The sequence below is a fragment of the Canis lupus genome, chromosome 23 (genome assembly GCF_011100685.1).
Source record: "Canis lupus familiaris isolate Mischka breed German Shepherd chromosome 23, alternate assembly UU_Cfam_GSD_1.0, whole genome shotgun sequence".
In the NCBI taxonomy this organism is placed as follows: Eukaryota; Metazoa; Chordata; class Mammalia; order Carnivora; family Canidae; genus Canis; species Canis lupus.
The window spans coordinates 51323934-51337927 of record NC_049244.1 but is presented as its reverse complement, the minus strand read 5'-3'; the positions used below and the strand labels follow the sequence as shown (position 1 = coordinate 51337927).

General features: G+C 40.8%; 1 protein-coding gene and 1 long non-coding RNA gene across 3 annotated transcripts in view; both read left to right on the top strand.

The window, feature by feature from the left end:
- The window catches only part of VEPH1 (ventricular zone expressed PH domain containing 1), a 222558-nt gene extending 219982 nt beyond the window's left edge, over nucleotides 1–2576 (top strand). Inside the window, exon 14 of one of the 2 annotated variants that reach the window (XM_038571298.1) lies at nucleotides 1016–2576. In XM_038571298.1, the coding sequence (XP_038427226.1) occupies nucleotides 1016–1252 (237 nt within the window). In that variant the 3' untranslated portion in view covers nucleotides 1253–2576. The remainder of the gene's footprint in view (nucleotides 1–1015) is intronic. The other variant, XM_038571299.1, reaches the window with a different exon arrangement.
- A 6874-nt stretch (nucleotides 2577–9450) lies between these two features.
- Nucleotides 9451–13679, top strand: LOC119865319. The gene is made up of 2 exons (XR_005376751.1): nucleotides 9451–10180; nucleotides 12644–13679. It is a non-coding gene; the product is annotated as an uncharacterized LOC119865319 (long non-coding RNA).
- The last annotated feature ends 315 nt before the right edge of the window (nucleotides 13680–13994 follow it).

Here is a 13994-nt window from a genome sequence, read left to right as displayed (position 1 = left end):
TAACTTTGGGATGAGTGAGAAGGGTGCCTTTTCATTGGAAGGTGAAAGAAAGGTAGTTGTATAGGGGAGGTGGGAAAGGAGAGCTGGCAAGAGCCTCAGGCTCAGGCAAGTCCTCCGGTAGACAAATGTATTCAGGGGTTTTAAAGAAATTGCTGTAAAGAAGTACTTGCTCTTTTGAAACTATTCATACTAGCCTGTTGTGATGACCCTCCTGTGTTGCAGCAGGGATCTTTGAGGCTCTGTGTTGATGCAAGAAAAATGTAAATCAGGGATCCCTGGGTGGCGCAGCGGTTTGGCGCCTGCCTTTGGCCCAGGGCCGGGATCCTAGGAGACCCGGGATCGAAACCCACGTCGGGCTCCTGGTGCGTGGAGCCTGCTTCTCCCTCTGCCTGTGTCTCTGCCTCTCTCTCTCTCTCTCTGTGTGTGTGACTATCATAAATAAATAAAAATTTTAAAAAATTAAAGAAAAATGTAAATCATCAAGTATTCTTTCACTAAATGTTTGTAGACAAATCATACTTCCAAAGCTCCAGTGTATTTCAAAAACAGTTTGATTTACTTAAACATTAGAACCCTGTTTATTCAATTCATACACCTTTCTCAGAGATAATACAAAGGAAAATTCATTTTCATGCTTCCCAAACTGTCTCAAATTCTGAATTAATAGTACTTTAACTGTACCATTGCTTTTTGCTCTATTGATACAGTGTTGATATCAATAAAAATGACATAAAATCAAAGAAAATGAATTAAACATTCCCCCAAATCCCACCAAATAATAAGTTTTTATAAATTAGCCATCTGTGCCAACTTAATAGACAGTAACATAGGGCCAATTGCTCACTCCTTCCATTGTTTTAATGACTCATTGAGGCCTTAGCATTCAAAATACCAAAGGTTATGAACTATATTCAGTGAAAGGATTCTGATCCTCTTAAAAAAGTCTCCAGTTGCCAGAGATCTTTTCATACCCTGGGAGCCAGCTCATGTTCTCTCCTTCCCATATGCATTTCAGAAAGATGATCCTGATGACTCCCCAATAGAACTCAGCAAAGTACAGAGTGTGAAAGTTGTGGCCAGGAAACGCAGGGACCGCTCCCTCCCTCGGGCTTTTGAAATCTTCACAGACAATAAAACCTATGTTTTCAAGGCCAAGGATGAGAAGAATGCAGAAGAGTGGCTCCAGTGCATCAATGTGGCAGTTGCCCAAGCAAAAGAGAGGGAAAGTAGAGAAGTAACCACATATCTCTAGGGATTTGCAAGCCGACCTCACATGGATCGTATACCATGGGCATTGCCTGATCATTGCCAATGTCAAGAGAAAGAAAGAAATTCACCAAGTCACATTGTGTTTTTACTAAGTACCAGTGGAACAGTTTTCCCTAAGAAGCAGGACCTAAAAGTGGCAGGATTCTTATGCATCTCATGTTCTAATGACGCCTGCGTTAACTCCAAGAGCATCTGTGTGATACATCCAGGAAAAGGAGCTAGAGATGATATGGGGCAGAAAGGGGGGTGTCGAGGATCTAGGAACCTCTGTAGGTATTCCATTGTATGCTGTAAGAACACAACTTTACAAGATACCTGAAATACCTATCCGGAGGAAAGATTAAACACTTTTTAATCAGAGGAAAACCACTGTCTGCCAAAAGTATTAGAAGAAAAAAAGAGAGGAAAAGTCAAAATTATGGACCCTGAGGGAACACATATAACTTACTTACATTCATAAAATGATGTTTTTTTTCTCTCTAATGCAAATGAAACTAACACATAGTAAGATGGTTTGCAAGTGAAGACAGTTATGTAATTAAATGTCTGTCTTTCAAAACAACGTCTCTGATTATTCCATTTAGGTGCATATAATATGATCTAAAGTTTAGGTTCTTGGGTATATCTCCTGCCCAAGGCAGTAAATGTAAGGCTAGGCATAGGAAACCATTTTCACCATCTTCAAAATATGTGCCATTTCCACTAAACTTGGAGATGTTCAAGTTCTATACTTTTCTTCTCTATAGTCAACATTTTAATATCTCAAAATTACATTTAATGGTTTTTCTCATCACTCATATATTTTTTTTTAATTAAGCGGTGGCAGATAGAATTATAGAATGATCCCCAATGGTCTACACCCTGACTGTCTCCTTAACTGGGGGACTTATAACTTGCTTCTAACTGATAGGATATGGCAGAAAGAATAAGATAGTCTCTTCCATGATTATGTTATATTACATGGCAAAGGTGAAGAGGTTTCTGGTTCTTAATCAGGTGACTTTGAGTCAGTCAAAAGGATACTACCTGGTTGGGCCTGACCTCATCAGATAAGCCTTTTAAAAAAGAGTGAATGAGTCAGAGACTCTCTCTTCCCCTGGCCTTGAATAAGCAAGCTGCCACAAGTTCTACAGTTTCAAGGGAATGAATTTCGCCAACAACCAGTGAGCTTGGAAGAGGATCTCAGCCCCAGCCTACACCTTGATGGCAGCTTTGTGAAACCTTGAGCAAAGGACCCAGCTAAGCCATGCTTGGACATCTAACCCAGAGGAACTTTGAGATAATAAATACATGTTGTTTAAAGCCACTAAGTGTGTGAAAATTTGTTCCATAGAAATAGATCATTAATACAAAAGTTAAGTTGGAGTACTTATAAAGGGTCATTTTTTTCTTCAAAATTTATTGACTACATAGTCTAGTATAGAAACCTGGGGGGGGGGGGTGCGGGGAATCTAAGTAATCAGTATTCTTAATTCTACCTTGACTCTACTGCTCACTCAGTAGGACAGGAAATATGTACGAGGCCAAGCTGGAGGAAAGAAACAATTGAATTTTAACATGTAAAGTTTGAGGGTATTGTGAGTCACAGAAGTTATTACAAGTTGGAAACAGTTGTGAAGGTCAAGATTTTGCCTTACTGGGTATACAGATGGTCATTGAAGATGTGGAACTAGCTGAAGGTAATCAGTTAATGTTGAATTAGTAAAATGAATTGGACGCTGGTGGATTGGATGGAGTGTAGGTATAGGAATGGGAAGGAAAGTGATGCAAGATGGTAGCATTTGCTGAGAGAAAAAAATTCCAAAGCAATAGTTTAGGAGGTGAGCCAAATGGTAAAGTTAATTCCATGTAAACATTTAGAGTACAGATCGGTGATTCATCTTGGACTAGAGACCTATCTCCTCCTATGAAGTCAGGCAGGAAAAGGTGGGAATAGGTATAGTTGTACATGAGTCTCTAAATATTATTGTGAGATCTAGCAGCCCATTCTTAAGAGTCCATTGAGTAATCTGAGCTGTTCATTAGAAAAAAACTGGTAACAGGCAAATAGAATATTAAGTGACACTGCATTAATTATTAATAATTTAAACGCCAGCAATGTGCTCAAACCTTTCACAGTAGAGAGATTATAGTAAAACTCAACCTGGATGCACGCTGATTCTGTTTTCACTGAATGCTTGTCCCAAGAAAGATGAAAATGGCCCCACCAGCTCGATTTAGAAGAAATGAATTCTTTTTGTTACTTGATACAAAGTCCTTGTGATTTAATTAACTGGATACCTCTAGTTAAGAATATGACTTTCAGAAAAGATTTACAAAGCTAGAAAGAAATAAATGTATGAAGTGTGAATAATGATCTTTCTGGTTTCATTCCATGATATAGTAGTAATTCCAAACTCAAGCAAATTGTTGAATCACACAAGAATCTCAGACTCGTTGTCTTCCCACTGATATTTCTGGCACTTCCACCCCTGTTGCCAGCTAGCTTACCACAGGCTGGCCTTTCCCAAGAGGGCTGAAGTTCCTGATCCTGATCTAAGAAGAAACCACTTTTCTAAACATGTTTAAACCTTTAAAAATTCTGGGATGAATACAATTATAATCATGGTTAGAAATCCAAGTGGTTTTCATTTTTATTTTATTTTGGTTCTTTTTTCCGTCTCAGATAGCTGTGGAAACAAACATTTGTATGTGAAATTCTCATCTAGTTATTTCTTGAGAACCTGGAGTTTGGTAAAAATAAATGTTCAATACTTTTCTAACACCAAGTTTTCTGGAAAATCCTTGGCTGGTGATGTTGAGAAACATTTATTGAGTTATCTTCAATTCACCTATTTTCTATAGGCCCTTTGGGGACTATTATTATAACTTTATTCTCGGGCATAAATAAAGATTACCCAGCTGAAAAATTACCTTTGAGATTTATTTTCAAATTTAAAGGTAAATTTACATTTAAAAATTGCCTTTAGGAAACCATTGCAAGATGAGGTGAGAGAATACGTGAGGGGAATTCATGGAGAAGTAAATGCCGTAAGTACCCTAGTCAAGATTTGAAACACTAGGCTTAAAAGCCCTAGCCAGGATTTCCAGTCCCCAGAATATAAGATTTTAGATGAAAAACCAAGAAAAACCCAAAATGTCATCTTGTTCCAGAACAGCTCTAGTTTATAGGCCTTTTGGAGCCATTTCTTCCCATGGGTGCTCCTGAAGGACAGAGGAGTTGGAAAATCAGGGTGATTTCTACCAAGGCAGTGAAGGCTAGAGAAAGTGGCACAGGCTCTGGGCACGGGCATATGAGGATTCAAGTCCTAGGTCTACAAAAAATAAATGACCAACCTGAGCAAATGACTGTCTCTCACCTCTAGGTTGAGGATAATGACGTCAATGGAGGAGACTTGGTGTGAGGCTTAAATGTCAAGTAAAAGCAGCCCACAGAGAAACTTTAATTGAACAGGTACTTGATGGTGCACCATTTCTGACACATCACCACCGGAGAAAAAAATCCTACAAATGAAATTATGATGCCATGTCTTAATTATAGTCTAATCAGTGGTGTTTTACTTACAGATGTCTTTTATCTATTTTGAGAGTTTTGGCAGTTGTTTCTAGTTGGGGTACCTTGAGTGATGTGTGATAGGTAATTCTTTTGTATCTATTTCAGCAACAAAATGAAATCCGGCCTTCTCTACATGTTGATATCTTCCTGTATTAGGTAAAACACGTGGTGGCTGCTTTGCAAGACATGAGGACCTGCAGTCATTCCTCCAGTGACAGCTCTTTGGTTCCCTAATGTCACATTTCATCCCACTCTTTTTTTGCCTCTCCCTGTAGCTGATAACTTTTTGTCTCAAAATAAAATCATTATTATAATTTTTAAGACATGCAAATAGCAATTAACACATACGGTGTCAACCATGCATATGACTCAACCAAAGTGACAACACAAAGAACTGGGACCAAGTTTAAGTGACACCTGGTCACAGTCATTCCTGGTGGATGACAACTGCAAAATACCACTGATTCTAAGACACCTCCCAATTTCCGAACTTACTATATGGGAGGAAAAAATGTAAATAAATGAGCAAAAGTATTACTTGAAGAGTTGTACATGCATTTGTTTCATAGTAATCAAAACTGTATGTAAAAGTTTTCATGAACAATAAGGCATGTCGCAAATGTAAGGCATTTTTAAATCTTTTAAAATGGTAAAGATATGCCCCGTGCATCCATTCTCAAAGGTATGAGATCAACCATTTCCGTGAATGCTTACCTTCTGTATTATCAGGGTTCTCAAGAAAAACAGAACCAACAAGATATACGGAGATAGATATGTAAGAGGAGATTTATTATAGAAATTGCCTCATGTGGTTACAGAGGGTGAGAAGTCCACAATCTGCCGTCTGCACGCTGGAGACCCAGGAAAGCCAGTGGTGTAATTCCATCCAGGTTGAAAGGCCTGGGAGCCAGGGAGCCGCTGGTGTTAGTCCTACAGTCTGAAGACCCACAAACCAGGATTTCTGATGTCCAAAGGCAGAAGATGGACATCCCAGCTCAAGTAGAGAGAAAGAATCCTCCCTTCCTTTGACATTTTGTTCCCTTCTGGCCCCCAGTGGATTGGATGATGCCCACTCACAGTGGTGAGGCTGGATCTCTTTACTCAGTCTAATGATTCAAAATGATAATCTCTTCCAGAAACATCCTCACAGACACACCCAGAAATAATGTTTTACTGGCTTTCTGGGCATCCCTTATGCCAGTCAGGTTGACACCTCAAATTAACCATCACACCCTCTCTTTTGATGGAAATAAAGATGGTTAATATCCATACACAAGGCATGTTCCTGGTGCCTCTGTATCTGCTTTCCTGTGTTCTCCTTTCTCCAAGTTCTCTTTCTTGGCAGGGAAGCTAATAGAGAATGGGCCAAGGTGGCAGGAGTGAGGATAGGGGGCACTGGTATGCCTTTTACCCATTGTCACAGATTGGTGAGCCTGGAGGTGAAATTAGGATGGTTTCTAAGGAGGAATTCCAGACCAAGTAGGAAGAGCATTTCCAGAAGAGGCCCTCAAGGTCAACCACACCAGAGACAAAATGAGGGAGCCAGGGCCTTGAGCCAGGTTGGAAGCTGGGGAACAAGGGTAGAACAGAAGGAGGCACAGGGTAGTGCAGATGGAAGTGCTGAGGCCTGTAGGACCTTTAGGGGAGCAGCATGCTAATCCCTAGGGCTGGGTGTTCTCAGGCACTCCCCAGGTGAGAAGAGTTCTGTTCAATGTGCTTTGATGAGACAGGTCTCTATCTCCTCATGCGTGTTTATCTGTGACTAGGTTACGTCAGGCCTTATAGCCATGACCTTGGCAGAACAGGCAACCAGCTCCCCCAGAGGCCTGTGGGAGCACGGGGCCCACCACGAGACTCCAGCCTTACAGAGTACTTTCCAGATGGACATTCTTCTCATCCTAGACCCCCAACCCAATGATGATGAACTTACCTACTTCAAAGAGAGACTTTCTGAGGGTGTGAGGAGGGGGAGTTGGAAATCCTGAAACCTTCTCGCCAATTTTTCTGTAAGATGATAATCAGACACGTCGTGTGTACGTGGTTCCTTAGGGCTCTGCGGGCAAACCTTTTTAAAAGCTTACATCTAATAGAAAGAAAATGCATTTCCTCTTTTGATCAATGAAATGATTAGATTTCACTGTGGTACTGAGAACCTGAAGAGTCCTAAAGAAGTCAAATAATGTAAAAACGTAAAGTATGACAAGTGACATACAAGAGACAGGCTCATTTGTTCCTGGAATGAGGCTGCTCCGCAAGACCTCACCGGAAACTAAGGAGGAGGAGCGGGGATAATAGAGACTTCTACTTTTTTCCATTTTGAATTCCTCTACACCTTGTTCTATTTTTTGACCACGATTTCACTCAGTAATGCCCACAGCACACGTTTGCACACACACGCATACTCTTTCACACGGGTGTTACGGCAACAGTGCAGTGGTTTTCACACGTGCGTTGTAGAAATCAGGGGTTCTATTTCATCACCTTAAATTTCTCTCTTTCCGTTTATCTAGGCTGGGATTTAATGTAATCGGAAGAGCTTTATGTGTGTTCCAGTGTTTTCTGGACAGAGATTCACTTCTACACACCAGATTTCCTCTGGGAGTTCTCTGTTCCCTCTCAATTCTGAGCTATTGTAATATGTAGGAAATGGTCTAAACGCCCTTTCTCTTGAGAGAGAAAAACACGGGTCCCGTTTGCCAAACTAGCCTATAAACACAAAAATCAGAGTGGAGCCCATCTTTTTAATTTTTCCAAAACCGCAGTCAGTTTGGAAATGTCTATTTTAAAAGATTAACCATCAAATACAATACTTAGGGTATGTGTGAGTTAAGCGCTGATTTGAGAACATTTTAATCAGGACTTATTCAAACAATTTAGACAGATCTCTAATGCTTCTCCACACAAACACCCCTCAACTACATATTCATGTTCTTGGCATCACTAAATCCTGCTGTTTATCAGCCTCAGTTGAATACAAATCATATTCTACTGTAGCTAATCCTGCCCCAGGGAGGTTCCAACGTAAGGAAGCCACTGGGAGCAGGTAAGGCAACCAAGCACACTGGAGCAAGTTCTTCCAAGAAAAAGGACACGGCGTTTATCATTCAGTTAACAGTATCACGGGCTGGGGTGCCGGGTGGCTCAGCTGGCTAAGCCTCTGACTCTTGGTTTCAGAGTCCTGAGACTGTGCCCCAAGTCAGGCCCCACACTCCGCACAGAGTCTGCTTCTTATGCTCCCCCTTCCCCCCCATCTGTCCCTCTCCCTGCTTGCTTGTGTTCTCTTTCTTTCTCTCTCTCAAATACATAAATAAAATCTGGAAAAAAAAAAAAAAACAACGTATCATGGGCTATTGAAATCAGAAAAATCCTAGAGCATGTGGACTCCAACATCCCCCTTTCCAATGGAGAAGTCCCTTCCTTGTCATCATTGGCAGGTGTCATTCCCAGCTGCTCAAACACTCCTAGAGACAGAGATCCCACTACCTTGTCACCTGTCCATAGCTATTAAAAATAATTTTTGTCTAATTGTAGTTACTGGATTTATTTATGGTAGGTGAAAACAATGTACTATTGTAGAAAAAAATTTAGAAAACACAAAAAGATTACTAAAATATAATAAAAATTACTCATGATCCCAGAACCCAAACACGTTCAATAGACATGTTCAGATGTGATTCCTATAAGGTTATATTTATTAGTTTTTTATTAGTATTAGCTTCGGGGGGAAAAAATCTGCCTTTCCCTAAATTTTAACCTCAAGTCCTGGTTCTTTCCCCTGCAGCCACACAAAATGTCTGTTCCCTCTTCCCCGACAACCCTTCAAATAGTTAGATTCAGGCATTCATTTAACAAATACTTAGAGCATCCAATAGGTGACAGATACTATGCTCGGACATCAGGGCTCAAAGATGACTAGTAAATTGTCCTGCCTTTAAGAAACTCAATAAATAGGAGATCCCTGGGTGGTGCAGCGGTTTGGCGCCTGCCTTTGGCCCAGGGCACGATCCTGGAGACCCGGGATCGAGTCCCATGTCGGGCTCCCGGTGCATGGAGCCTGCTTCTCCCTCTGCCTGTGTCTCTGCCTCTCTCTCTCTCTCTCTCTCTGTGTGACTATCATAAATAAAAAAAAAAAAGAAACTCAATAAATAAATACACATTGATCCAGTAAGTAAATTAAAACATAAAGCACCTCCTATGTCCTGGACTTAGGAATGCTAAGGCGATCCAAGTGTCCCAGCTTTTGTGAAATTCATATTCTAGTAGAAGAAAGAGATGTTAAAGTCTTTTCTTAATTAACTAGGAAATTGCCATGTGACCAGTACTACAAAGAAGCACAGTGCATGGTCAGGAAGTTAGGGAGGCTGACCCGAAATCTGAAAGACAAACAGGAGTCTCTAATCTGTGGCAGTGGCGGAGGAGAAGCAGATAAGAAAGAGCACAATGAGAGAAGATCTCAGGGACACAGCCCATCAGAGAAATCAAAACAGGCCACTGTGTCCAGAAAATAGCAGCAGGGAAAGGAAAACCAATGAGGGTAGTGAGGCTGGGGAGGTGAGCAAGTCATGCAGGCCCAGAGGAGGAGCTATTGACAGGCTTAAAACAGAGTGACACAATTAGATCAGCATTTATTATTATTATTATTATTATTATTATTATTAGAGTATAACTGACATGCAGTGTTATATTAGTTCTGGGTTTATAACAGTGATTTCAACAATTCTTCACATTCCTCAGTGTTCACCATGGAACGTGTAGTCTCCATCTGTTGCCATGTGATGACATCACAGTGTTGTTGACTCTAGTCCCTATGCTGTAATTTTCGTCTCTGTGACTTATTTATTTTTTATAACTGGAAGTTTATACCTGTTAATCTTCTATATTTCATTTTTGTAGGAGCACTCTAGCTGCTGTGTCAAGAGACATACTGAGAGCTTGGAAGGAGGGAGTGGCACCAGAAATGGAGATAAAGGGAAGGCCACAGAGAGAATTTTAGGGAAAAAAAAAAAAAAAAACCATTGCAGGGAACTCACCCTTGGGATTATGGCTCCAGTGGGTCGGTGGCAGCACTGCTCATGATGAAGAGAACACCAAAGGGGGTGAGGTTGATGTGGGGAGCATGGCAGCGATGGCACAGGAAGCAGATGACCCTGCCTGGAGGGAGTCAGCAAACCCTCCACCGAGGAGGTGCAGAGATTCTGGGCCTTGAAGAAGGAACCGAAGAAGGAACCCACTTTTCTTCATTTACACTTTCCCACTTTCTCAGTCGAAGAAGGGAAAGGGCATGTTCCCTAGTCTTAGGGAACAGCATATGCAAAGATTCGGATCAAAGTTAAGAGACAACACAAACGGGTGAAGGTGAGAACAAGGGCCACTTATTTTTAGAGCACTTATTTTATTTGTGCTCTGTTCCAAAAATTATCTTTCTTTTAAAATGTATACCAGATTTTTAAAAAATAAGTGAGTGTCTTAATCCATTCAGGATGCTGTAACAAATCCCTCCAGAATGGGTGGCTCATAAACAACAGAAATTTCTTTCTCAGGGTCCTGGAAGCGAGGAAATCCAAAACCAAGGTGCCAGCAAACTTGGTGTCTGGCAAAGTCTGCTTCCTGGTTCATGGATGGCTGTCTTCTTGCTGTGTCCTTACGCGACAGGAGGGATGAAGGAGCTCTCTGGGCTCTCTCTTATAAAGTTACTAATCTAATTCATGAAGGCTCTGCCCTCATGACCTAATCACCCCCAAAGGCCTCACTTCCACATACCATCACTTTGGAGACTGGGTTTCAACATGTGAATTTGGGGGACACAGACTTTCAGTCTATAGCACCAACGTATCGCCAAGCCCCCCTCCAATGAAGAATTTGGTGCTCCAGCTGCAAGGAGTGCTTTAGGTAGACACCCTTGCACTGTCACTCCCTTCAAGGATTGCCTCAGGAGGGTCAATGTCACAACTCTTCCTGAAGCATCTGACATCTAATGATTGGTTGCTGGAGGAATATAAAGACCTGGCTCTTCACGCCCAACCTAGGACTGAGCTTGAGGGGCCATTCTAGCTCCAGAGTTCCCCTTGAGATCAGCTGAGGCTGTCATTGGAACTGCATCAAGGCCCAACTTCTCCCCCTCCCCAATCTTGATTGCTCTTCACTCGCTTCCATAGTGTTGATTTTAAAGTTACTCCTTAAGAAATGTTCTACACCTTAAGTTGTCTCAGAGTCTACTTCCCAGGAAGTCCAACCATATTGAAAGCAAGTAAAGGCATAGGGAAAGAAGAAAACAAGACAGGAGGGATAGTCACCAGGATGAGGTAAGTAGGCAAAATGCATGCCACGAGGTTCTACTCACTAGCAAAAGGTAGGCAAGGTTCAGAGCAGACTCTGTGCGTTCATGCGAGCAAATTTAAGAGAGATGCTCAGTCAGATTCATGAGTCAGTTTCCCAGACTAAATATAAACCAGGTACCCAGAGGAAGAAAATACCCCCAATACTGACACCCTAGAAAATTTTCCCATAGGTCCTAACAGAGAGAAGCCTGCAATATGTCAACAATGGCCACTGCAGCAACTTCTTGCTGGACACGTCTCCAGAGGCAAGAGAAACAAAAGCAAAAATGAACTATTGGGACCTCATCAGGATAAAAAAAAGCTTGTACACATCCAAGGAAACAATCAACAAAACTAAAAGCCAACCTACTGAATGGGAGAAGATAGTCACAAATGACACATCAGATAAAGGGCTAGTACCCCAGATCGATAAAGAACGTATCAAACTCAACACCCAAAAAACAAACAATTGAGTCAAGAAATGGGCAGAAGACACGAACAGACATTTCTTCAAAGAAGACCTACTACACATGGCCAACAGACACATGAGAAAATGCTCCGCATCACTTGCCATCAGGGAAATACACATCAAAACCACCGTGAGATCCCACCTCACCCCAGTGAGAATGGGGAAAATTAGTAAGACGGGAAACAACACATGTTGGAGAGGATGTGGAGCAAGGGGAAGTCCTCTGCACTGTTGGTGGGAATGTGAGCTGGTGCAGCCCAACCTGGAACTGTGCAGAGGTTCCTCAAAGAGTTAAAAATAGAGCTGCCCTATGACCCAGCAATTGTAGTACTAGGTATCTATTCAAAAGATACAAAAATAGTGATTCAAAGGGGCACCTGCACCCCAGTGTTTATAGCAGCGAATGTCCACAACAGCCCAAATATGGAAAGAGCCCAGATGTCCTTTGACTGATGAATGGATGGATAAAGAAGATGTGGGGTGTGTGTGTGTGTGTGTGTGTGTGTGTGTGTGTGTGTATGATGGAATATTACTTAGTAATCAAAAAATGAAATCTTGCCATTTGCAGTGACGTGGATGGAGGAAGAGGGTATTATGCTAAGCAAAATAAGTCAGCCTGAAAGACAAATACCATGATTTCTTTCATATGTGAAATTTAAGAAACAAATCAGATGAACATAGGGGAAGGGAAAGAAAAATAAGATAAAAAGAGAGAGGGAAGCAAACCATAGGAGACTCTTCAGTATAGGGAACAGACTGGGGGCTGCTGGAGGGGAAGTGGGCGGAGGGATGGGGAACAGGGTGTGCATAGCCTGTCATTGATCGTGAAATTCTGCAAAGGAGAGCCAGCCATAAGCAATAATACAATACGCTTCTTTAAAAAAAAAAAGGCTCAGCAGGGAGTCTGCTGGTCTCCTTCCTTCTCTTCCCCTCCCCCTGCTCACCTCCTCCTTCTTGATGAAATAAATAAATAAACAAATAAATAAATAGAAATATATATATATATATATATATATATATTTTTTTTTTAAGAAATCGCTACTTGTTGAGTTTTGAGAACCATACCAAAGAGGACAGAAGAAGTTGTTGAGACGCTCCTCCCTTCTTGGGTTCCATAGCTGTGTGAGTGGGTTTTCTTCACCTGCTTCCGTCAAAACAATGCACTGCAAAAAATAATAATAATAATAATAAAAATAAATAAATATATAAATAAAATTTAAAAATTAAAAAAAAAAAAAAAAACACTGCACCGCAATACACCGAAGGCAGAAACAGACTCCAGTTGTCTTCCGTTCAGCCAGCCATACGGGTGTTTGCAGAAATGGAAGACAATGCCACTTTTCTCACTGAAATTTTTTGTTTGGAAAAATATATTTTATAAAAAGTATGTTTTTTTGTGTTAACATGTAGCAGGCTTATCAGGCTTCTGAAAGGAGTTAATAAATGCATTTTTAATTTCTCGGTTTTCTGGAAGAGTACATGTTGACAGATATAACCCGCATAAACAAAAGCTCTTCAGCATCCTCGGTAATTTCTAAAGGTTTACAAGGTCCTGGGAACTGAATGCTTAAGCACCGGTGATGTTGACTATACCCAAGAGCGGAATTGCCGGGTTGTAATTTATCTTTGCTAAGTATTTCCAAACTATTCTTCAAAATGATTGCATCTAACTTCCCATTTGCACTATATGAGAATGCCCATTGCCTACATGCTTACCAGCATTTTGGAATTGTTTCAACCTTAAATCTTTTTATATCTCATAGGTGTCAAACTGTTGTTTTGATTATATTTCTCTGATTATTGGTGAAACTATGCATTTTCCCTGTATTGTCTCTACAGATTTTTCTTTTCTTTGAAAATCCTGCTTATGGTTTGTTTTTTTGTTTGTTTGTTTTTGTTTTTTTGCACATTCCTCTATTGAATTGTCTCTTCACATTAATTGTGGGGGGAAAAAAAATCACATTTTCCAGACACGTATCCTAGTTGGTTTCTCTCCTTTTTTCACCTTTAAGTTTTTAATTTTGTGTTGAGATGTAAACTGCATGTAATAAAGTGCACGTATTGTTAAGTGTTGAGGTCATGAGTTTTGAGAATTATATAAGCTCATGTTATCAACATCCAACACAAGATACAGAATATTGCTCTCATTCCAGAAATTTCCTCATGCTTCTCTGCAGAGGCAACCACCATAGATTAACTTAGTCTTTTCTATGACTTCAGATAAACAGGGTCATATCTGATGTGTTCCTTCGTGTCTGGCTTCTTTCTCTCAGCATGTTCTGACATTCCTCCATGTGGTTATGTGGATCAGGAGCTCCCTCCTTGCTATTGCCTGATACGCTTATCATATAAATATACGCAACTTCATTTATCCATCATTCAG